Source organism: Camelus bactrianus, chromosome 3, assembly GCF_048773025.1.
Source record: "Camelus bactrianus isolate YW-2024 breed Bactrian camel chromosome 3, ASM4877302v1, whole genome shotgun sequence".
Taxonomy (NCBI): Eukaryota; Metazoa; Chordata; class Mammalia; order Artiodactyla; family Camelidae; genus Camelus; species Camelus bactrianus.
In genome coordinates, this window is record NC_133541.1 from 36,855,694 (window position 1) to 36,881,534 (window position 25,841).

The window sequence follows — 25,841 nt, forward strand, 5'->3', positions numbered from 1 at the left end:
AAGAACAATTTAGTGCTACCCTGTGTGGTCTGGACTTAGCATACAAATATGTCCAACAAAGAGAGTTTGATATAGGCTGAAGCAACAGAGAAGAGTCCATGGAAGTGGGACTTAGGCTGGCTCTTAAAGAATGGTATAGAATTTGGCTGGGAGGAGGAGGAAAAAGAATCCTCTTGCAGAGCCATTTTTTCCTTAAACTTGCAGCAATGTGTACTTCGGTGCAACTGGAATGAAATATAAAATGTTGGTTAAAATTAGAAAGTTATTTCCGATTTGATGACTCCTTAGTGCCAAGCTGTGGCAGAGAAATAGGTGACATAGTTCCTTGCTGCCCGATTTTCCAGTCACATGTGACCCAGCTGCCAGCAAAGTGCTAAGTACTTTACACATACTGAGTCACTTACTCCTCACAGAGACTCTATGACTTATATATTATTTCCCCCATTTTACAGCTGAGGATACCAGAGCATAGAGAGTGGTAATTTGTTCAGTATCAGTAAGAGATAGAGCTTGGGTTTGAATGTTGGCAGTCTGACCCCAGACTCCATTCCCTCACATCATTCTGCTTCGTGATTTCTCGGTCCAAGACAGGGGGCTGGGGTGACCCTTCCTTGTAAAGGGGCTCCATAAAGAGACCAGCCTGATCAGAGTGAAGGTTTGAACTTTGGAGGCTGCAACTGGAGGCCGAGAGGTAGGTGTGGCTGGTCAATGGAGGGGTTGAAAAGCCAGGCACAGGAGTTTGTATGAGGAGATACAAAGGGAAGATTAATCCTATCATGTTCCTGCTCAAGAACAATTCTATATTGCTCATCATATTAGTTCCAAAGACGACATCAAGGGTTTCAGTTTGGTAGAATGGACATGACGTGACTATGAGGATACGGCCGAGCAAAAACTGAACTGCTCCACTGTGAACTGGCTGGGCCACTGATGGGCAAGACCTTTGAAATGGGCCCTCATTCATCCCTGCCTTCCAAGTGTCCAACTAGAAGACAAGCAAAGCTGGAAGGGTGAGTTTGAGATTATATATATATAATATATACAAAATATATATATTTAGGAGCTGAAACCCTGAAATGTGAAGCTTGTGTCACTATTACATCAGGTCAGGAAAGGAACACCTGGTTCACATCCTGCTCCTTCTTGTTGCACCCTCCCATGGCACAGGGTACCTTTTAGGTTGGCTAAGGTCCTGGTGGTGCACTTTTGAGAAGTTTGGCCATAAAAAGAAATCAGGAAAGGGTAGCAGAATTTTCAAAGGTCTTTAAAGATAAGAGAACTTAACAAATGCCCAGCTCATGGTATCACATGTGTTTAATCCTTCCTATATAAATGCCGTGATTATGTTATTAAGATATTTGTATCAGTCCACTTTCCACCAGGAAAGCAAAAAACCATCATGACTACTTGAAACAGGGGGATTTAATGCATGAAATGTGTTACGTAGGTGACAGAAAAAGCTGAAAAGGCAAAAAGGGGACAGTGGAGCAACTGAGAAATTAGCAACAGCAGAAAGCCACGTCTTTGCCAAGTCTAGAGGGTCAAAGGGAAGAGGCCAGGTAACTGGAGCTCAGGGGCCAGTTTCCCCTGCAGAACCTGGTTGTGGGGGCCTGTCAGAAAAGCTGGATGATAAAGAGGTGCAGCAGCTGCCAGAGCATCCCCAGAATAAGGGCGGGGAGAGACTCTAGCTTGTCTCTTCCTCCTAGGCTACAATCCTCCTCCAGTGCCCCTGTGGCCAAGTCCAGCTGGACATTCACTGACAGGGGAGCCTGGGAAATGCACCCAGTAGGGATCAGGCCCTAGGACACAGGGCAAAGTAGGGAACTGGCAAGATGGGGCAAACCTGTCCCAGACAGCTGGCCCATTGTGGGGATGGCTCCTTGCTTGTAGAGAGGAGTCAAGGGCCACCTGATAGTGAATGCACTTCTACCAGAAACCAATTAAACTCCTTCTTCAGCCTCATAACTGAAGAATGGAGGTGCCCAGCAGTGGCTCTCGCGTGGCAGCCCACACAGCTTCTTCTACATGGAGGGAGGCCGGCTGAAAGGCAGAGGGTGAAGGGCCAGGTGGAGAAGCCCACAAGCCCCTCCCACCCCTCTAGAAGCTGAGAGAAACCCACTCTGGCCCACGACGATGGGGAGCAGAGAGGGAAGGGACAAGGCTGGGCATGCTGGAGGCAGAGGGTTGGGGTGAGAATAGATGCCCCTCCCTTGTGAGCCAGACGGTTTGTATGTTTCATACACTTTTCTCTTCTGTTTTCTCTCAGTGTTTTGGTAAATCATGAAAGACGTGTGAAACCCCTACACATGGCACTGGTGTTAAGGAGACGGGTGGGGTGGGTGGACTTTTGTCCAGGCTCGTGCCATAGCCATAGAGTGGCAGTGGGTCCCTGAGGCTGGGGGGGAAGGGGGGACCACTGACACGACAGTAGCCCTAGGGGGAATGAAACCCAGAATAGAAGCTCCAGGGAGAGGGAGGCAGATGACTATACAACCCTGACAGTAAGCTCAGTGACTGGGAGTTTCTACAGCTCATAGTCACGGAGCACAGTCGAATGCCATGCACTCTTCTAACACTGCCTGTATCCATTAATTTAACCCTAATAACAACCCTATGAGGTAGGTACAGATTCTAGATGTCAAAATCAAGGCTTAAAGGCTGAGTGACTTGCCCTGGGTAAATTGTGGAGCCAGGACTCGAATCCAGGCAGGCTGTTTCCAGAGCCTGCATGTTAAACCACTACAAAGAAACCTGAGCACCTTGAAAAACAGAAGAGAAGACGTCTGCAGGGAAAGAGAGAAGATTCTGGAAAAGGCAAAATGAGGGAGGGAGATAGAAGAAGAAGATGGGAAGGGCTGGAGAGAAGAGGACAAGTGACTGGTTCTGTGAGAGAGTTTATGCCACATTCAAGGTTATATCAGCCAAGCTCAAACATGTCTGCGGGAGTCACTGCTGTCCAGTCTCTGTCTGATGACTCCAACAGCTGGGTTCCCTGTGGATCTGTTGTTTCTGCTGGTTCTTATTCACTGCCTTGTCTCATCATATTTCTGGCAGTCATTGAGATTTGGGGTTGTATTTGAAAAATAATTTATAGAAATATTTTGAAGCCTAGTCTTGTGTTAGTCATCCACAAAAAAGACTTTTTGTTTCTTCGGGGTGCTGACGATCCCAGACTAGCGTAATTCACATTCAAGGCCTGAGGTTTTCTGAACCACAAGATGACGATCAAACAAGCCTGGTATGAGCTGGTTTATTTCTGATTTACGCTTTCTCCTGTGGTTGTGGGAGAAGCCTTTTTGGGTCTTAGGCCAAAGCAAAGAATTAATTACCATGGGAAAAGAGTTAGAAAAATAATGAGAAAGCAATGAATGGACTGCTATATATTTATCATGAGCTGGTTCCACATTTACTATCAGCCCTCTGCTTTCTTTGCTTCTTTTGGCTCTTGTGAGTCTGGGCTGTGGATGGAGGCAGATGGCATGGTGAACGGTCTGGATGGGGCACCTCATCTCTCAGTTATCCAGTGAGAGAAGCACAGACATGGTTAAGTGGAAATTCGATGCTGAGCTTTTGGAAGACCCCAAACTATCTAACCTTACTCACTATGTTTCAGAGTGCCAAAATTAGTCATGAGGGTGCCATGACCTGGGACATCCTTTCACAGCATGAAGGGACAATGAGGGTTGGGGGAGGAGGTCAGGGGGTCCCTACTTAAGCACCAAAGGGCCAACACCAGTGGACTCCCTGACCTTGATTTTCCTGCCAATGCATCCCTTGGCTGCTAAGGAGGCTCCCAGGAGCTCTTAAGAGCAAACTGAGTGCCAGGACTCAAAACTGGCAGTGGTGGGGAGGGTCGGGATGTGGGATTTGATTTTAGCCTATTTTTAAGCTGATAAGTTAGCCCGTTACTATTCCATGAATGCCGCCAGAAGACATCGGCTTGTGCTTCAGAGAGAAGGGACCGTAATATTCATGGCGCAGCAGGACCACCACCACTTTCACATGGATTCCTCTTGCCACACCCCTCTGGCCAGTCCCCTGGGGGTAACAGAGGGGCCTGAGATGGCCACCTGCACGTACGCTACAGGAAAGGACACTGAGTCTGGGGAATCCACTGTTTTACAGCCAACAGTAGACAGCCTCCCCTTTATGCCATGGGAGACATCATCTCATTCCTCAAGGTTGCCCTCAGCAAACGCAACCCTGAAACACGACTGAGGTAAAGTGGGGCCGGGGCCCCGCTTTCTCACACACCCAGCAAGGATGCAGAGGGATGTTCAGGATTACCTTTCCCAACAGAGATGGTATAGGACGACAACTTAAAATGTGCAGAATCTTAAAAAAGTATTATTTTCTACTTGTATTCTCTAAAACTGGGAGGTCAAAGCCCCAATTGTTAGGGTTCTGCTGCTTATGTGATCCCAGTCTGTCCAGCTAGCAGGGCCTCCTCCACTCTTCTCTCCTGAAGTTTGCAGCCTTGTTTTAACCAGCTGCACTTGTTTTCAGTTATGTTCTTTCACGTGCTCTGCTTATTTTGAAAGCAGCGTGCACAGTGGAACGACTGCTGATCTTGGCATTAAGAAAGCTGGGTTTAGGTCCAAGTTCCACCATTTGCCAAACACAAGAGCAAGATGCCCATCAAGCAATTCAAGGTTGAGGTGAGATAGTACCTTTCCTTTCTGTAGTGCAGGACATCTCAAGATGATCATTTTGAAAGTCAAACTTCTCTTCCTCACAAAACGTGCTCCTCTGCATTCTTTATCTCAGGTAAGGACACCACCTAACCATCCAGATTCTCCTCCTTCCTCATGCCTCTGCCTTGTCAGGTTACCTTCTAAATGGTATTGATATTATCACCCTCTTTTTGCTTTCCTTGCTGACATTGTTCACCTTTCTCACATTCACCTGGAACCATGTAATAGTTCCGGAAGGAGCTTCCAGCCTCAGGCTCACCACCTTCAACAGAGCCAACTTACTCCTGTGGGATCTTTCCACTCCCCTCATTTCACAAGCCTCTTATCCATTCCTGTCTCCTGCAGCCTATTTTTCCCTTCAGTCCTTCTACACCTTGTATTATTATCACTTATTTCTTGTATTTCTCAGCCCCCACCGTGGTGTTTTACATCTTTGAGTCTCTGACGTTCTTCCCACCTGGAATGCCCATCCTCTCTATGACTAAGCCCTACACCTTTAAAACCTCAGGTCAATTGGCAATGACCAATGACGTGATACAAGAAAAGGAAATCAGTAGTATAAAACTGGAAATGATATTGTAATTCAGGAGAACCCAAAAGAATCAACAGAAAAATTACTATAAGCAATAAGAGAATTCAGTAAGGTAGCATGACCAAAATAGTACCCAGAAACGTCCATTGACTGGGGAATGGAATGTTTCAACACATTACAGTACACCCATATAGTGTGATGTCACGGTTCTGTAAAAAAGAATGAGGATGCTTTCTGTAGACTGACATGGAAATATTTCTAAGAGATGTTGTTTATAAAAAGTCCCAGGACAATGGATACAATATGCCACCTTTGTGTAAAGGAAGCAGAGGCATACATATATTTGTGTAAGGAAACTCTTGAATATTAACAAGAAATTATAAAAGTTTTTGCTTTTGGACAGGGATCGGGGAGAGGGTTGGAAGTAGACAGCAGACAGTACAGGGGCAAGACTCCACTGTATACTTTACGTTGTTGAGTTTTGAATCATATGAGTTTATTCAAAAGGCTTAAAACAAAAACAACATAAAAAACAAAGCCTCAGGCAGCCCCTCTGCCTCTCTGTGTCTCCTTCATGTGAGAGGAAGTCCAGAGTGGCAGCTGGAAACAGAGGTGTGGCACCCTGCAGCCCCTGGTTTAACCCCAGGACTCCACTTACCAGCTTTTTGACCCTAAGAAGGTCATGTATTCTCTGAGTCTCCATTTCCTCCTTTATCATTTGGGAATAACAATCCTCAAAACAACCCTTTTAGATGAATATTAAGTATGATGTTTGTCATGTAATTAACACAGTGCTTTATAGAAAATCAGCACCTGGTATTTTTTATATATATACATATTTATACATATATACACACACACACACAGCTGACCCTTGAGTAATGCATGGGCTGGGGTGCTGAAATCCCATGCAGTCAGAAATCCAAGTACTGCTATCTCCGACTCAAAAACAGAGGACTTGATAAGTGATTCACCCAACAGCAGGAAGTTGAGACAGGTGGCTTAGAATCAGAACTCAAACCCTAGTTCTTTTGATTCCAGATGCTGTGATCTCTAATTGAAAACGAAGTTTTCCCCACACTTAATTTCACGTTAATTTAAATATCTGTAAAATGAAAATACAGGTCCTAGATTAACTGAAAATATGTGTATAAATGGGTTCAAACCTGTGTTGTTTAAGAGTCAACTGTATGTATATGTACACACACACACACACACACACACACATACACACAGAGGAACAGGTACATACACTTTCCAGGAGAAGCACAGTTCATGCTACACAGCATCACTTCACAGGGCTCAGACGTTGTTTCTTCAGCCAGGATTCAGGCAGGTAAGATATAATTTGGGACTTTCAAAATGGGTGCTGCAAACTGGAAACCTACGGAGCAAATGTTACCTTTAGAAACATATTACTAGACTCACGTAACATTTTCAAAATGAGGACATTTTATACACAAATCAGAATTTCTGGCTTCTTAGAAAAATCAAGGCATATGGCAACACAGGACCCATATCCCGGCCTGTCCCCAAAGGGAAGGACTGTGTCAGTATCCCCCTGAGGGGAGGCTCTCCCTTGTTTACTGTAGGCCCCCAACTTCCTACCACTCACCACTCTCCAACCCCCCCAACTCATTTACATTTCATATTTAAATAACAGGTCTGCTCTGTACCCACCTCACTAAGATTAACTAAGATCAGCACATAGTTCTAAAACCTAACATGGTTTTGTGAATGGCAGTACTCTCCCGGAATGCTATGCTGATTAAGTTCTCAGGGTGATAAATGCTCCGTCTGCTGTGTACATATTCATTTCTCTTCCAAGTCATTTCCTCGTCTTAGAGACATTCGTTAATGTGTTTTGATAGGTGTCTTGGAGGAGTTGTGAAGATATTGTCAAAACTGATTTTTAGTAAAATTTCACTTAGATTCTGTTTGGCTGTTTATTTTTTTAGGTATGCTTGTTGGTTTACTTCTTTGAATTTTAGATTCTCCTGAAATTGCTGACCTCCAGGAAAAGGTGAATGAATGCAGTTCCAAAAATGGTGATGAGATAAAGGCTTCATTAGAATGACTCAGCAAGCCAGGTGGACATGGCTGCTCCTGGGAGAGCCACCACCGTCAGCCATGAGGGACCCAGGCTTCTCTCGACAGGACGCTTTTTTCTTTTTTCTTTTCCTTTTCTCTTCTTGATTGCCTACATTTTAACTTTAAAAATGACTTTTTTTTTTTTCTCTGAGCTAAAGGATAAAAATGAAAGATTCTTTCTACTTCCATATCCAGGAACTGAAACTCACCATATTTATTCCAAACTTCTCCTTTGATTCTTCTCCCAAAGTTGGCTAATGTCCACTTTGAAATATGCTTATATTTCCTATAGCTACTACATATTTGTTGACTCACAACATGAAATATTTGAGTACCTCCTGTATTCCTACATTATAATAGCCACAAAGAATATAGGTATGAACTAAGGGTAATACCAGTCTGTAAGAATCATCACCTCAAATTCTTAGGATTTTCAGTCTGAAGTCTGTGCAAAGGGGGCAGACTGGTAATGAATCCATAACACAATGGGATAGATGCCACAAAACACTTATGAACAGAATGCCGTGAGAACACAAGGGAAGGAATAAATTATTCTGCCAGGTTTGCAAAGAGAAGCTTCATGGGGGGAAATTAACAGGATTTTGATGTACAGCCAACAGTTTTATCAAGCAGATTAAGAGAGGTGGGTGCTTCAGGCAGAGGAAGGAGCCTGTGTAAAAGCCCTAAGTCTTGACAGGCATATAGCCTGTTGAAGAAACAGTGGGAAAGCTAGTATGGCCAAAGTGGAAAGCAAATAATACCAGGGCATTTGCAACAGTCCATTATAGTAAGAAATGCAGCCTAAACTCAGGTGGTGGTGGAATGGATGGAGAAGGGGGGCTAACTTCAGGATACAGGTGAGAGATGCAGGAGCAGCAGGAGTAAGGGTAACTGAAGCTTCCATCTTGGGAGCATCTCTGTACTCTAACCCAGGAGGGAGAAGATCTGGGGCCAGCCAGCAGGGTTTGGATACTGTGATCCTGTTGAATGACCTCTTTGGCTAAATCCAAATGGATGTTCTTCATCTTTTGCTGATGTGACTTTTTCCCTCTCCTCTTTGAAATTTTTTTTCTCTTTTCTAAGACATCACTCTCCTGAATTTCCTCTTACCTACCCAATCTCTCCTTCTCAGGCATGCAGAAGAAAAGGAGTGTTTGAAGGACGTTATCTGTGGTTGGCCACCATTCCTATCTCTTGTCTATGCTCTCTCACTCTGGTGATTTTACATTTCACAGCTCCTCAATTACCACCTGTGAACCGGTGACTTCCAGCTCTATGTCTGCATCTTCCATCTCTCTCTGGGTTCTAGACTTTTTTGTGCAATTGACTACTGAACATTTCTACCTGGGTGTCCTGTAGGCACCTCAAACTCAATGTCCAAAAACTGCACTCTCATCTTCCCGGGTCAAACCTGCTCGATGTATGCCTCATCTCAGCAAATAACCCCTCCATCCACTTGGTTAGCCAGGCTTTTCTTGATTCTAGCTTCCATGGGACCATTTCAGTGTAATATAGTGAGCGACCCATACCGAGCAGCCATATGTTGGTACAACAAATGAACAAGGTAGTGTGGGTCCTTAGGTTTCTGATTTCTATCAATTCTCTGGAATAAAAGTCATTCTCTAGTCTGAATTAATCAAGCCAAGCACAATTTGCTTCAGAAAGGTGTCCCTAACTACCACCGCACCTCCCTCCATGGTCTGCTAAGTTCCATGATTTCCTGCATATGCCCTAACCATTGCATATAGCATATGGCTTCCATGCCAAGTTCGTTCACCAGCTCCATGAAGGGTGAAGAAGGTATCTTCTTTATATCCTGGTTCTTACTTGTTTAATGGAAGGAAGGAAGAAAGCAAGGAAGGACAAACTGACAGATATTCTGTGGGAGATGTCCAGAAGGTATTTGGAAATGAGTGTGGGGTTTGGAAGAAGTCTATGGCAGAGAGAGATCTGAATTATTCATGGTGATGACGCCACTGGGATGATTGCTTTTGCCCTGGAAGATGTGTGAGGGATAAACTCTTCTACGTCTATAGACGTTCAGATGGAAGGTGATCTTGGGTATAAGGTACTTAAAAGTAATAAGGATGGTGGGGAATGCACAAGAATGTCCCCATCTAAATGGAAAGAGCTAATAATTGCTATGCAGAAGTGCCAGTTCAGTGTAGCCAGATTTTCAGATTTTTTTTTCCAAAAGAAGTAAAAAAATCTCCTACATTTTAAATGCTGGTCAAACTAAACATTAGACCAGATTCAGGCCTTGGCTTGACAATTTGTGACTTCTGGTACAAAATATTGACTTCCAAACTATTAAGTTGTATATATTGACGCTTAGAAGTAAACCAGAGGCCATGATTCAAAAGGGGACAGTAAAAAAGCAATGGGGAAACATGTCTTTAAGAACACACCCATCAATCAATAACTGAGTTCACTTAGGAAACACATGTTTGAGGAAAGTGGAAAATTTATAAAGGGAGCTGGCAGGTAATGATTATTGAATCAGGCCCTTGGTTTGATTTTGGAGTAGGAATGAGCTGTGTGTGAAAGGGGTCCAGTGCTGAAAAATGAGGAATTTGATCAATAGTAGTGTATAAATTTTTAGGTCCTTGTGGTGTATTCTCAGCTATAAATACCACTGCAGAAGTGAATATTGTAGAATCCAAATATGAAAATGTGTCCAAGTCAATGAGCTCTCTACTCATTTCAGGGATGAACTACACAATTTGGGAAATTGATTTTAATTAAAAACTGGCTGTTTTAAATTATATTAAAATTATTTTTACACTTTGAGCATTATAAAATACCACATGAACTTACCACTTCATTAAATCTCATTATAATCACATAAAATGAGTTACTTTTATTCCCATTTTGAAGACTAAGAAACTAATGTTCAGAAAGATTCATTTGTTCATTTATTCATTCAATCATTCGACAAATTTATTTAATATGCTGGGCATACAGTAGTGAAGAAAGCAGACAAAACTTCCTGCTTATACTCCTGGTGAAACCAACTAGGTGCAGAGACATCCTTTTTTTCAGACACAGAGCTGTCCCTGAATCCAGGCCTACTATTAAATCTCAGCTACAAAGCTTCTAGTAAGTGGTCAACACTCTTTAATGATAGCAATTCTGAGGAGCCAGCAGAGGGCAGACCTACGAAGCAGACAATGGAAGTTCCAAGTACAGCTGAGTAGCCATTGTTCCTCTTCCCAGCCACGGGACCTCAGCAGAGAATCCTCTCTGCAGTTGGGTTTCCTGACCTGTGACAGTGGAGATATTTGCTCTGTCTATGGAAGGGCTGCTATGAAGATACAGTAGGAAATAAAATTTTAAAGGATAGAAGTGCTTATGAAATCCTATGTATATATTTGTGTGATGCTTGATACATTAAACAAAGAGCTTTCAAGTAAATCATGAATATACTGTTATTTACAATATTATACAAGTAGCCAAAAACAAATGTAAATCAGCCAGCTGTGTAACCTCCAGCAATCTCAGAAAATGTGGCGTGATGTTCTGGGTGGCTGAGTTAGCTTTAAGGTTGTTGATTTTAAGAGAAGTGTCACTTATCTGTCCTTAGAAACATTTAGTTACAGCCGTCGGCAGAGGCAAACAGACCCAGACTCAGGAAGAGCTACGGAGAAGAGCTGACCTCCAGGGAGATAGGAAGTGGGCATCCTTTCATTCATGCATTGAGCAGATATTTGTGGGTTGCCTGCCATGTCTGTTTTGTTAATTGCTGTATTCTCAGTCCCTGAAACAAACTTGCTGCCCCGAAAAATTGACATCCTAATAGGGAGAGACAATGAATATATAGACGTGTATATATTAGGCAGTAAGTGTATGAAGAAAAGTAGCACTGGATGATGGAAGGGAGATGGGAGAAAAGGAGATGGTATTTGTCAGGATAATTAAAGTCAGCTGCCTCAACAAATGAACCATGCAATCTCACTGGCTTATCCAACAAAGATTTCTTCTTTCACAAAATCCAGATGGGGTCGGGGACTCAGGGATGCGTTCTCCCTCCATCTTACTTCCAGGGTCTCCAAGGCAGGAGGAGAAAGGAGGGATGTGGAAGCCACAATGATTCTGGAATGAAGTGAAGGTGCAGCATGGACGATCTCTGCAGGAAAAGGATTCCAGACAGAGAAAACAGCAGAGACAAAAACCAGAGGCTAGTTCTGGTTTCTGGTCTACCACACAGGAGCTTGGAAGTCAACACTCTATTCTGACAGCAAGTAAAAAGCTGAATAAAGTGGAAAATCAACAACTCTTCTTAGATCTGAAAGAGAGGCAAGGTCACAGGGCAAGCCCCCCAAAGTGTAGAGACTCACAGGAGATTACAGAGAATCACAACTCTCCTGAGTAGAAACCTCTGCCAGAGACAGTGCAGGGTGCGAAAACCTGAACCGCATGTAACTCATGAAAGGCTGGAGGCTCAGTGTGGATGATGCCGAGAGTTAAAAATTCCAGGGAGACCCAGTCATTAGGGGGTCCCACACCTCTGTGAGTTTTACCTATTGCATTTCTCCCAGGTTCTCACAGTGAACATTGGAGAAATATTCTGGCAGGGGAAAAGGAACCATTTTGAAACATGTCAGAGAAGTCTGTTCTTAACAAGGCCTGCCCTCAGGAGAAACTATTTAACCTGAGCCTAACTTGCTTGGACTTGTACAGAGTCCAGCTGACCTGGGGGAAGGGGAATACCCAAGCCCAGCCCCCTCTAGCTGTCCAGTCCCACCTAAGAGAAGCACATGTAAAGTTTACAATCCATGGGACAAGTTCACTTAAAGACTGAGATATAATCGTAGGACTATAAAATGTTTCCCAGCCCCTGCACCTCCCCATACATGACTAAAGGCCTAATTCCAGCAGTTCCTCTTACCCAGTCCATCATAGCTGGAAACTATGATAAGGCACACTAAAAGGCAAAAAACATAGTTGGAAGAGAGAACAAACATCAGAACCACATTCATACATGGCCAGGATGTTGAAATGATCAGATCAGGAATTTAAAACAACTATGATTAATATGCTAAGGGCTCTAAGGGATGAAAGAAACAGCATGCAAGAACAGACGGGCAGCGTATGCAGAAAGGTGGAAATTCTAAGAAAGAACTAAAAGAAATTCTAGAAATCAAAAAGACTAACAGAAATGAAGAGTGCCTTTGATGGACTTACGGTAGCTTGCACATGACTGAGGAAAGAATCTTTGAACTTAAAGATATCTCAGTAGAAAATGCCAAAACTGAAAAGCAAACAGGAAAAAGAAAAAAAAGACTGGGAAAAAAAAAAAAAAAAACCAAACAAAATATTCCAGAATTGTGAGACAACTACAAAGGTATCACATACATTTAATAGGAATATGAAAAGGAAAACAGAGAAGGCAACAGGAGAAATATTTGAAACAGTAATGACTGAACATTTCCTTAAATTAATGTCAGATAACAAACCACAGATCCAGGAAGTTCAGAGGACATCAAGCAGGATGAATGCCAAAAAAACTATACCCAGGAATAACTTTTGAAAAACTACAGAAAATCAGACATAAAGAACAAATTCTGAAAAAAGCCAGAAGAAGAAAATAACTTACCTGTAGGGGAGCAATGATAAGAATTATACCTCACTTCTCAGAAACAAGGCAAGCAAGAAGACAGTGAAGTCAAAATATTTCAAAAAGAGTTGAGAGAAAAAAACACCAACCGAAAATTTTGTACCCTGAAAAATAAAGACTTTCTCAGACAAATAAAAATGGGGAGAATTTGTTGCCACTTGCCTTGCAAGAAATGTTAAATTCTTTAGAGAGAAGAAAAATGACCCAAGTCAGAAATTAAGAAGTATATAAAGAAAGGAAGAGCACTGAAGAAGGAACAAGTGAAGGTAAGATTAAAAGTTTTATTTTTCTTATTTTTAATTGATCTAACAGTTTGTTCAAAATAATAACAGCAGCATTCTCAACAATGTAAGTTCACATATGTATATATATTCATACATACATATATGTGCTTGTGTATGCTGAGATATATATATATATTCACACTTATGTATGCTGATATATGTGAAATGGATGACAGCAATGACACAAGGGACAGGAAGGAGGGAGAAATTAGTGTTATTTTGTTATTATAAGGTACTCACAGTACCTGTGAAACAATATAATGTTATTTGAAAGTAGACTTAACTAATTATAAATGAATATTGCAAACTCTAAGGCAACCACCACAAGACAAGTATAATTAATATGCTAAGAAGTGAGAGAAAGTGGAATCATAAAACAATCAATTAAAACCACAAAAGGCAGAAAAATTGTGGAAGACAAAATTGGAGACAAAGAGCAGGGGCAATAAATAGAAAACAGTAACAAATATGGTTGATACCATAATCCAACTCTATCAATAATCCCTTTGAATGTCAATGGTCTAAACATATCAGTTAAAAGAGATTGTCAGAGTGGATCAAAAAACAAGACCCAACTATATGTTGCCTACAAGAAATTCACTTGAAATATAAAGACATATAGATTAAAAGTTGATAGATGGAGAATGATATACTATGCTTACACTAATCAAAAGAAAGTAGGAGTAGCCATATTAATTTCAAACAGAGCAGATTTCAGAGTAAGGAAAGTTATCAGGGATAAAGAAGGATATTAGAAAGAGAACCCTTGTGCACTGTTGGTGGGATTGCGAATTGGTGCAGCCACTATGGAAAACAGTTCAGAGTGTCCTCAAAAAATTAAAACTAGAACTACCATATGATCCATCAGTTTCACTACTGGAAATATATTCAAAGGTAGGTAATGAAAACACTAACTTGAAAACATATCTGCACCTCCATGTTCACAGCATCACTGTTTATAATTGCCACTACATGGAAACAACCTAAGTGTCCACTGACAGATGCATACTTAAAGAAGCTGTGGTGTATATACATATATTCATTATATATATATATAAAACAGAATATTATTTAGCCATTAAAAATGAGGAAATCCTAACACTTGTGGCAACATGGATGGACCTTGAAGGCATTATGCCAAGTGAAATAAGTCAGAAAGAGAGAGATAAAAATTATATGATCTCACATATGTGGAATCTAAAAACAAAACAAAACAAAAAACCAAAAAACCCAAACTAAAACCCAAACATGGAAAGAGGATCAGATCAGACTTAAAGTTACCAGAGGCAGAGGAGAGGAGATGGGAGAATTGGAGGAAGGTGGTCAAAAGGTACAAACTTCCAGTTATAAGATAAATAAGTACTAGGGATGTAATGTACAATATGATAACTATAGCTAATATTGCTGTATGATATATAGAAAAGTTAATAAGTAAATCCTAAGAATTCCCATAACAAGGAGAAAGTGTTTCCTTTAATCTTGTTTCTTATCTTTTTATTGTATGTATGAGAAGATGGATATTAGCTGAACCTATTACGGTAATCATTTTACAATATATGTAAATCAAACCGTCATGCTGTATGCCTTAAACTTATACAGTGATGTTTATCAATTATTTCTCAATAGAGCTGGGAAAAAAGTTTTAAAAAAGACATTATGTCATGATGAAGGGGTCAATTCTCCAAGAAAACATAATAATCCTTAACATATATGTGTAAATAGCAGGGCATCAAAATACATATGGCAAAAACTGAAAGAACTACAAGGAGAAATAGATGAATTCATTATTATAGCTGGCGATTTCAAGACTTCTCTATTAGAAATGAACAGAAAGTCAATAAGGATGTAGTTGAACTCAACAAAACCATCAATTAACTGTATACTATAGATGTGTATAGACTATATCTAACAATAGAAGAATACACATTTTTCTCCAGCTCACATAAGACAAATCACCAAAATTGACCACATTCTGGATCATAAAGCCACACTTACATATAAAAGAATAGAAATCATAAAATGTCTATTCACATACCATAATGGAACTAAACTAGAAATGAGTACCAGTAAAATAGCTGGGAAAATCTCAAATATGTGGAGATTAAAAAACACACTTCTAAATAAGATATGGACCAATAAAAAAATCTCAAGAGAAATTAAATATTTTGGACGAAATGAAAATGAAAAGACAGCTTATCAAAATGTGGGATGTGGGATGCCATGAAAGCAGTGGTTAAAGTGAAGTTTATAGCAGTGAATGCCTATATTACAAAAAAAGAAAAATCTAAACTCAATTATCTAAGCTTCCATCTTAGGAAACTAGAAACAAGAGCAAATTAAATACAAAGTAAGCAGAAGAAGAGAAATAATAAAAATTAGAGCAGGAATCAGTGAAATTGAAAACAGAAAAGCAACAGAAAAAAGTCAATGAAATCTAAAGCTCATTCTTTGAAAAGATCAATAAAATCAATAAATCAGGCTATGAAAAAAAGAGGACAAATTACTAACATCAGAAATGAAAGAGGGGATATAACCATGGACATTAAAAGGATAATAAAAGTATGCTATGAACAACTCTATACCTACAAAGGTGATATTAAGTGAAGTGGACCAATTCCTTGAAAGGCACAATATGCCAGACTCAACAAGAATAAATAGACAATTTGAATAGGCGTATATCTATTAAAGAAATTGAATCAACAGTGAATAACTTTCCAAAACAAATATCATTAGGCCTGGATGGCTTCACTGGTGAATTCTACCAAGCGTTTAAGGAAGAAATTATACCACTGCCCTACAATCTCTTTCAGAAGATAGAAGCAGAGGGAATATTTCCTAACTAGTCCTGTGAAGCCAGCATTACCCTAATACCAAAACCAGACAAAGACATACCAAGAAAACACCAATATCTTTCATGAAAATAAATACAAAAGTCCTCAACAAAATATTAGCCAATCAAATGCAACAATGCATCATAAAAATCATAAAATTGTACACCACTACCACTTGGGATTACCCAGGTATGCCAGGTTGGTTCAACATTAGAAAATCAATTAGTAATCTGTCACAACAGTCTAAAGAAGAAAAACTATATAATCCTTTCACTCCACTACTTGACATTTACCCAAAGAAGCTGATAACTTATAGCCACAGAAAACCCTGTACAGGGATGTTTATAGCAGCTCTATTCATAACTGGCAAAAGCCGGAAGCAACCAAGATGTCCTTCGGTAGGTGAGTGGATAAACTGTGGCATATCCAGGCAATGAAATATTATTGAGTACTAAAAAGAAATGAGCTATCAAGCTATGAAAATACATGGCAGACACTTAAATTCATATTACTGAATGAGAGAAGCCAACCTGAAAAGGCTACATACAGACTGTATTCTTTCGACTCTATGACATCCTGGAAAAGGCAAAACTATGGAGACAGTAAAGAGATCAGTGTTTGCCAAGGGGCAGGGGGGAGGGAGGGATTAACAGGCAGAGCAGACAAGTTTATGGCAGTGAAATTACTCTGTATGATCATATAATGGTAGATACATGTCATTATACATTTGTCCAAATTCATAGAACGTGCAACACCAAGAGTGAATCCTAACATAAACTATGGACTTTGGGTGATAATGATGTGTCAGTGTAGGTTCATCAGCTGTAACAAATGTACCACTCTGGTGGGGGCTGTTGACAGTGGGGGAGGCTATGCGTGTACGGTGGGAGGAAGTATATGGAAAATCTCTGTACATTCTGCTCAGTTTTGCTATAAACCTAATACTGCTCTAAAAAAACAAAGTCTACTAAAAAAAAAAAAAAAAAAAAAAAACCCAAGGCACAAATGTGCTTGTCTTGTTCCAGAAATAGCAAAGAAACCACTGTGGTTTCTCGCTATTGGAAGAGAGGAATGGAAAGAGAGGCAGAGGCCTGGACACCTAAGGCCTCTCAGACTAAGGGGAGAAGTGAAAATACAGTTGTTTCGAGCCATTTAGTGTTCCCTAATGGCTTGTTTTCACAAAAGCATAGTGAAATAGAAATAGTTGATGGTTATAATGAGGAGTCTGTAAACTGAATTATGAATAATACACTCCATTTTCTAGAGAAATCTTGAAAAAATGTATCACTGTATTTACTTCCCTGAGTGAATAGTTATGTTTCTAATACTTGAACATATTTTCTAGATATCAAAGACTCTTAAGGAGTAGGGTCTTTCCTGCCACTAGGATGCCATAGCACCAGGCACCATGTCTCCATCCTTCATTAAGCCTGAGCACTTGCTTGTGCACTGGTGCTGCTAATAACCTACGACACCCAACAGGTCCTCAGCCACTGCTCTACAGAGCATCCCAACCTGTCTGTAAATGCCTTCCCCTCAAAATCATGGAATTTTCTCAACTGAAATAGATTTTCTGTCTCCCTATTTCAAAGCCTGAAGCATTGCGAGATTCATGCTACTTTAACTCGTGCTAGGTTAACTCTTTAACCTAAAAAGTAACTACCCGATGAACAGTATGAGTAAAACTAAATGTATTTATCTTAAATATTCTAGGTTAGATTTTCAGGAGTTAATAAGTAAAATAAATTATATTCTAGATGTTTCATAAATGTTGACTTCATGTTTCTGACCACATAAATTGGTGACACTGAAATTCAATGACCTCTGTTGCATACTGTGAGAATGGTCTTAAACCAAAATTTTCAGCTAAAAATGGTGTAATTCAGAATTTGCTTACTGAATTGAATTAACGTTCTGCATTAAGGATAAACACTGTGGGAATAATTCTGGTATACTGGGTTGGTGGTTTTGTGCAGGACGCTTAGAATACCACAGCTCTTACAATAATTGTATACTCTTCTGGCTTGTTTCCCAGATTTGCTTGAAAAGGGTCAGAGGACAGGATGAAATTAATGACATGTGAATGCTAACACCCAATTAGAGTTGTCTTCAAAGGAGTAATTAGGCTAGACTTAGTAAGAGGGGATTCTGAGAAGAAAAAGCTTTAGGCATAATATACACCAAAGGAAAAGAAGAAGTGAAACAAGGCAACTCTAGGAGATTGGAGTTGATTAATATTTCAGGAAGTGATTTTTTTTATCATCTTATCTTTAAAATAATATAAATATGGTGAGACAGAGATGAATGGAGAGGGATGGTCACCAATCTCAGACTAGGAGCAAGGGTGTGAACACTGGGACCCTTCCTGGGGCATATACCCTGGGATTGTGATTTTAGGATCCCTACTCCCTTTATGAAGGAGACGGGTTTTGCTTTCCAAAACAACAAAAACAGCACCAACAGCGGCAGTAAACACTTGAACTGTGCTCACCATGTGTATAGTGCCTGCCACCTATTAATCTGTTTCATTTCTCCATCTGTAAATAGGGTTTATATTATTATTACATCTCCACAACAACCCCTAGAGTGCAATAAGCGACTTGCTTAAGGTCATACAGGTAGGTATGATCAGAAGGCAGATTGAACCCGGAAGCCTAGCGCGGAATGCTGAGCCCTCATTCACTGCACTATATGTGTCTTAGGGAGGGGAAGGGACACACACAAAATGCTAGCTCTTTCTGCACTTATCTTAGTGTCAATTCTCCAGTGCCTCCCTTCCCACACCCTGAGCCTCTTAATTTGCCCAACACAGCACCTTCCTTACTTTGCCCTGCCATTCTCTTCCCCTTCGGACCCAAAGGCTCCAGTAGGTAGAAGATGAAAAGCAACTGCTCCGTCAGGTATAGGGCTTTCTTCTTAGCACAATCGCTAATACTCATTGAAAATCCTTGATTAGACGCACGGGTTTAGGAGTATTCACTGAACGCTCAGAGTGGGAACGTTTATCAGGAATGCAAATACTTCCTAGCATACGTTTTTTAACTTAAAAGCGTAAAAAATTCTCAGACAACTCACTTCTGAATAGGAACCTTCACCCGCAGCTCTCACCCCGGCGCCTCATTGCACGGCACTGGCCACGAGGAGGCAGTGGCGGTCATGGAGTCGCACCCAGCGACTGCGCGGGGCTCGGCCATCGCTTGCTCTCGCCTGGCGCGCCGCTCTCGGCCGTGGATTAGCGCAGCTGGGGACGTGGGAAGCCGCGGGCCCCGCCCCCAGCCGGCGGATGCGGCGGCCCAGCGCGGCAGTCGGCGCTGCAAGCGGAGCGGCGAAGAGGGTGCGACCGGCGAGCAGGGGCCCAGGAGTACTCGCCGCCTTCCGGGCTCCCCTCCGCGCTCCAGGGCGCGGGCACCACTGCGGGCCCCTCGGGCGGGCGCCGGGCTCGGGGCTCCAGGAGTCTGGGGCCGCCCGCCGGGGCGCCGGGACCATGGCTCTGCGCGCCCGGGCTCTGTACGACTTCAGATCGGAGAACCCGGGCGAGATCTCTCTGCGGGAGCACGAGGTGCTGAGCCTGTGCAGTGAGCAGGACATCGAGGGCTGGCTCGAGGGGGTCAACAGTCGCGGGGACCGCGGCCTCTTCCCGGCCTCGTACGTTCAGGTGATCCGCGCCCCCGAGCCCGGGCCGGCGGGCGACGGCGGCCCGGGAGCCTCGGGCGCTCCGGCCCGCTACGCCAACGTGCCCCCCGGAGGCTTCGAGCCCCTGCCCGCCGCGCCGCCCGCCTCCTTCAAGCCGCCGCCCGATGCCTTCCAGCCACTGCTGCAGCCGCAGCAGGCGCCGCCGCCGAGCACCTTCCATCCGCCAGGCGCGGGCTTCCCGTACGGCGGGGGCGCCCTGCAGCCGTCGCCGCAGCAGCTCTACGGCGGCGGCTACCAGGCCAGCCAGGGCAGCGACGATGACTGGGACGACGAGTGGGACGACAGCTCCACGGTGGCTGACGAGCCGGGTGCGCTGGGCAGCGGCACGTACCCGGACCTCGACGGCTCGTCGTCTGGGGGCGTCGGCGCGGCGGGCCGCTACCGCCTGTCCACACGCTCCGACCTGTCGCTAGGCTCCCGTGGCGGCTCAGTACCTCCGCAGCACCACCCGTCTGGGGCCAAGAGCTCGGCCACCGTGAGCCGTAACCTCAACCGCTTTTCCACCTTCGTCAAATCGGGCGGAGAGGCCTTCGTGCTCGGCGAGGCATCGGGCTTCGTGAAGGATGGAGACAAGCTGTGCGTGGTGCTGGGGCCCTACGGCCCTGAGTGGCAGGAGAACCCCTACCCTTTCCAGTGCACCATTGACGACCCCACCAAGCAGACCAAGTTCAAGGGCATGAAGAGCTACATTTCCTACAAGCTGGTGCCCACGCACACGCAGGTGCCGGTGCACCGGCGCTATAAACACTTCGACTGGTTGTACGCGCGCCTGGCTGAGAAGTTCCCGGTCATCTCGGTACCCCACCTGCCCGAGAAGCAGGCCACGGGCCGCTTCGAGGAGGACTTCATCTCCAAGCGCAGAAAAGGGCTGATCTGGTGGATGAACCACATGGCCAGCCACCCTGTGCTGGCGCAGTGCGACGTCTTCCAGCACTTCCTAACGTGCCCCAGCAGCACGGACGAGAAGGCCTGGAAACAGGGCAAGAGGAAGGCCGAGAAGGATGAGATGGTTGGCGCCAACTTCTTCCTGACCCTGAGCACGCCCCCAGCTGCCGCCCTTGACCTGCAGGAAGTGGAGAGCAAGATCGACGGCTTCAAGTGCTTCACCAAGAAGATGGACGACAGTGCGCTGCAGCTCAACCACACGGCCAACGAGTTTGCGCGCAAGCAGGTTACGGGCTTCAAGAAGGAATATCAGAAGGTGGGCCAGTCCTTCCGTGGCCTCAGCCAGGCCTTTGAGCTGGACCAACAGGCCTTCTCGGCTGGCCTGAACCAGGCCATCGCCTTCACCGGAGATGCCTATGACGCCATCGGCGAGCTCTTCGCCGAGCAGCCCAGGCAGGACCTGGACCCAGTCATGGACCTTTTAGCACTGTATCAGGGGCACCTGGCCAACTTCCCTGACATCATCCACGTTCAGAAAGGTAAATCCTGTCCTTCAGAGCAGATGGTGTGAAATGTGTTGTTCAGGCGAAAGGGTGACTTTGACGGAAATACCATTGTCTGTTTCAGACTAATATCCTACTGGTTGGGAAGCTAGCAGGGATGTGGATAGTTAGGTGTGCCCCCAGCATCGCTTGGATTGTGGGCAGGTCGCTTCCTCTGTAAAGTATTTCCAGGAAGTGAGTGCTCTTCAGAGCAGGTTCTGAGAGTACTTTTGATGGCAGTGCTGTCATTTTAGAGTTGAAATAGTTAGGTAATGAGCTTCTGGAGTTTGTAATCTTACGTCTAGGGTAGAATTAGAAGGGGACCCAAGCCGTGTTAGGCATCTGAACACTGCAGTGTCACTTAGCCATGGGCTTCTGGAAGCATGGAAATAGTGGGGAAGACTGGATATCTGCAGATAAAGCTAAGTCCAGCTTCCCCCCCCCCCCATACCGTACCTCTCAGTTCTTACAGTGGTAGAGGAATTAGGGTCAGTTCTCTGAGTATTAGCGGGGGCAGCTTAGGAATCTCCTGCACAGGCTTCTTTCTTGCCGTCTTTCTGAAATGAGATAAAAGACTTAATTACAGAAAGTTTTCAGAAATTGAGTTTCTTTCAGCCCAGTCAGTTTGAGTTTGGAGTCTATTGACCGATTGAAATTAATATTATTTAGGAAAATGATGTAAGGAGGCTGCATAGAAACTACAGAATCTGTGTTGTGTCAGAGAGCAGCGTTTGTGGAATCCCAGTGAGTTAGCTGCCCAGCTGTCAGCTTGTTTTAGTAGTAGCGTTACTGTCCCTGACTTTCGTTAAAGCACTGAAATTTGCAGATTGTTTTCTTATAATATAAATTAGAATAGTAACGCCATAGTAACGTTACTTAGTAACCTTCATTCTGATAGAATGCCTCCAGTGAGAGAATGGGCAGGGGCTGGAGTTAGGGAAGTTTCGCAGCCTTGCCTGCGAAAGCTTTCTGTTCAGTGTTGGGGAGGGGGAAGAGGGAGTCACCTAATCTGCCTTGGTCAGGTGGTGGAAACCTGCTTGGGCCATTAGGTCTGGCCTTTGGCAATGGGGTGCTCACTGCCCTTCTAGATGGGAGAGTCCCATTATGAACAGTCCTGATCTTTGACATGTTATTCCTGGTATTGAACTGAAATTGGCCTCTTTTGATTCTCTTTCTGTTCCCTGGAACCACACAAAATAAGTCTCTTCCTCATCAACATGTCAGCCCTTCAGACCTTTGGAGACAGCAGCTCCCTACCCCTCTGCTGCTCTCCTTCCCCTTCCAAGTGTGTGACAGTCTTCTGACTCACCAAAGGGGGCTCCTTCAGACACTCTGAATGTGGCATTGCCCCTGCTAAAACGCTTCACCCCAGACACCTGCAGTACTAGTTTTAGTAGAGAGTGGTAACTGTCTTAGCAGTTTGCATTTTGGAAGTGCAGCGTAAGATTGAATTAGCTATCTGGGCAGCCTTATTGCTGTCAGCCTACATTGAAACTGCATCTATATTCCCTGTGTCCTTTTTTTTTTTTTTTTTTTGCGAAAATTGCTATGAATCCTTGACGTTTTGGCTGGTGCTGGTGGGACTGGCTCTTTGAGCCTTTAATGCAGGACCTTACATTTAAATTTCATTGTGTTACATCAGTGTGGACCCAGGCTGACTGCCTTTTTACATGTTGCTGTGAGCTTTTGCAAATGGTTAGTAAATGGTTGAAAGGGCGGAGCCAGGTACAGACTCCTGCAGACACACACAGGTGACTGGCTATTACAGGGTGGTATCAGTTCATTCACTGGTTTTACTGTCATCAGACCACACATTCAGCTTTGAAATTATTTATTAGAAAAGGTGTGGGATTTGCTTGATGATCTGTTTTGAGTTTACAGCAGTAGTCTCTGTAGCCTATTAAACCATGTACATAGTTCATTTTTTTAACCCTAGAACTCGAATGGCCTCCTATTGGGATTTGAGAAACTTCCCTCATTAAAGCCAATGCTATTTTATGTTGTTTAAACGATACAAGGGCACTTAACATAATCTTTAGGAACTTCAGAAAAAACACCAGTTGATATTCAACGTAGTTTGTTTCTGCTGTAGCCTTGGTGTGTAACGTACAGGGAGCTTGTGTCCCTAGATGACATGTCTTTAGGACGTACTCCTATTTAAAGCTATAGTGTCTAACACATAAGGCATTTGTTTACAACCAGCGTTTATCAAGGATGCTTGTGTTGGCCATTTTTAGGAATACAGGTGAGCTTTAGCCAGGCTAAAGCTTTTTGAGCACGTTCTAGATGTTCAAAACTTATGGTTGTAAAGAGCAGCTCGACCTACCCCCCACCCCCCGCCAAACTATACGGTTGCTGTTGGAATGAATCTTTCTTACTCTGAGCATTTGAGGATTTTGTTTACAGGTTGTTTTTTCCTCCAAAGTCTCAAAGCGTAATCATATCAGAGGCCTTACTGTGACTTGAGAAGAGAACCCCCCCCCCAAAAAAGATAAAAAAGATAGTGAAATTTTAAATTTAAAGCAATTTAAATAGCCTTTTGTTGTGTTTGGTCCGAAGTTTATATTTCACCTTGGAGAACTTTAAGAATTCAAAATGGTTATTTCAACTCTTAAGTTTTCATTGTTTACAGTAAGAGAAATGCAGTTTCACCATGTCTGCATTTTACATGTTCTAAATCGTATATTAAGAGACCCACATTCAGTTGAGACAGAAATGATTAGAAAGTGCTTTTTAATTACTAAAGCAGTTAAGAAGGGGAGTTAATTAGTTTTTTTTTCCCCTCCCTTAATTCCTGGGGAAAAGGACAAAAAACATTAGGCTCCTCTGAGCCTTTTCTTAGCCAGGAGAATGCTGTTACCAGCCAGCTTGCTTAGCGTCTGGCTCTGTGCTGTTGGATGCTGGGTCTGTAAGCCACATGTGACTATTTAAATTTAAATTAGTTAAAATTAAATAAAAGTCTTTTAAAATTTAGTTTCTTTAGTCACACTAGCTTAGCTGTATTTCGTGTGCATTATAGCCAGCAGCTACCATATTTGACAACAGAAGTAGGGAACATTTCCATCACCACTGAAGGTTCTATTGGACAGGGCTGTGTTGGGCTGTTGGCCATAGTTTAGCTGTCAATCTTGTCATCAGTTTCTCCAGCAAACTGATGATCTTTTCACATGCTTTCTGGATAGTTTTCTTTTTTCCCAGTCATCTCACGGCATCCCCTCTTCATATAGGCTTAATGATAAAAACTAGGAGGGGAAATAGGTCCTGCTAGATCCCTCTTTCCCCAACTTACCAGGCGCTCAACCAATGAGTAACACTTCTGTAGTCTGAAGACGTCCATCTGCTTTGCAGTCCCATTCAGTAAATACTACTGGTTTTAGGACGGACATCTGAGGCTGGTGAGGAATCAGCTCCAGAATGAGGGTGAAAACCCAAATGCTCTCATGTGGTTGAGTGGCGTTTTTCTGACTGTACTTAGTACTGGAACCATCGCTTAACTTAATAGTTTCAGTATAAGTACTTTCTGCAAAAGTGAATAGAGCCATGTGTTTCCTTTAACAAAAAGAGAATGCTAGAATTCTGATTTTTTTTTTCATCAACCAATGGAGTTTTAGATAAACAGACCTATTTCAGTTAGTGGAGTTGAGTGAACGAAGAAGGCAGTTTGCTGTAGCCTGAAGTACAGAAGATGGAATTCACAATCTTTTAAAATTTTCTTCCTATTTTACTTTGTCATCACAGGAGTCCCTTAAATTCTTTGTTCATGGGCAGCTCATTGATCCCTGACTAGCCAGCCTGCCCAGATCTGCCAGTGATGATGAGCTTTGTAACCCTGTGGTCTTGATTTTCTTTCCTTGAAATGGCAGTCTTCTATCCTCTCCCTCTTCACGCCTTTATGATGTCGACCTGTGAGTGCGGGGTGGTACATAGAATATATTTCACCATCAGTCACTTAGCATATTCAGCTGTCTGTTTCCATAGATATGATTAATCTGTAATATTTAATAAAGCTTACTCTGGATGCTAGTGAATTGTGGTCGTTTAAAAGCTTTAGGCTTATCTCTCGGGGAATATTGTGAAAGGGAGAGACCGTAACGTTAGATGGTGAGCAATGTTGGTCTCATCTTTGTTTATGAATATGGACTAGATAGCCAGAGGGAGTCACTTAAAGGAAAACTGTATTCCAGAGAAAAGGTAAAATCATGTAAAAGTGATTGGTTGGTAAAATGTAGTCTGAGTGGGTAAAGTGGGGATGCAGAACCAGACAAATGAGCAGGCGATCCTGTTTTGTGTACTTGTAAATTAAACGTGCAGGCTCTCCCTCTCTGTCCTCTGTAAATGTTCCAGATGGATCCTTCTTTTCAACAGAAACAGCGCCTGGACCTCAGAATGGTAAACCAGGAGCGGGTCAGTCAGTCTTGTGGGATAGAGTTTCACCACATGGAGGGTCAGTCTGGTGTCCCCCCGACAGTAATTAAAGATAGCCGAGTCCCGGCAGGGCACACGAGGTAAGGCTGGGCCACTGTGAGCCTGTCCCTCTCTGCTCCCTGTTCTCCTGTGGCTAAAAATAGCCCTGAGAGGGTGGTGCCAGAATACAGAGAAGAGGTCTAATAAGCGGGCTGTTTACAAACTCATCCTTATTTTGAAATCTCTGGGCTAGAAACCGAGGTCATTC

General features: G+C 43.1%; 1 protein-coding gene and 1 long non-coding RNA gene across 10 annotated transcripts in view; one reads left to right on the forward strand and one right to left on the reverse strand.

Annotated features, from left to right (window-relative positions):
- The window catches only part of LOC123620045 (uncharacterized), a 137,744-nt gene extending 115,409 nt beyond the window's left edge, over positions 1-22,335 (reverse strand). The window contains exons 1-2 of one of the 3 annotated variants that reach the window (XR_012504193.1): positions 21,626-22,335; positions 6,479-6,610 (exon numbers count right to left, since the gene is read on the reverse strand). This is a non-coding gene — a long non-coding RNA (uncharacterized LOC123620045). Of the gene's footprint in view, positions 1-6,478; positions 6,611-19,124; positions 19,260-21,625 lie in introns of those variants that run through there. The other 2 variants (XR_012504196.1, XR_012504189.1) reach the window with 2 other exon arrangements.
- Positions 19,288-25,841, forward strand: part of SNX18 (sorting nexin 18) — a 234,912-nt gene continuing 228,358 nt past the window's right edge. For 4 of the 7 annotated variants that reach the window (XM_074358120.1, XM_074358109.1, XM_074358111.1 and 1 more), the window contains exon 1: positions 19,293-21,166. In XM_074358120.1, coding sequence (XP_074214221.1) covers positions 19,333-21,166 — 1,834 coding nt within the window. In that variant the 5' untranslated portion in view covers positions 19,293-19,332. Of the gene's footprint in view, positions 21,167-25,534; positions 25,675-25,841 lie in introns of all 7 variants that reach the window. The other 3 variants (XM_074358106.1, XM_074358101.1, XM_010966337.3) reach the window with 3 other exon arrangements.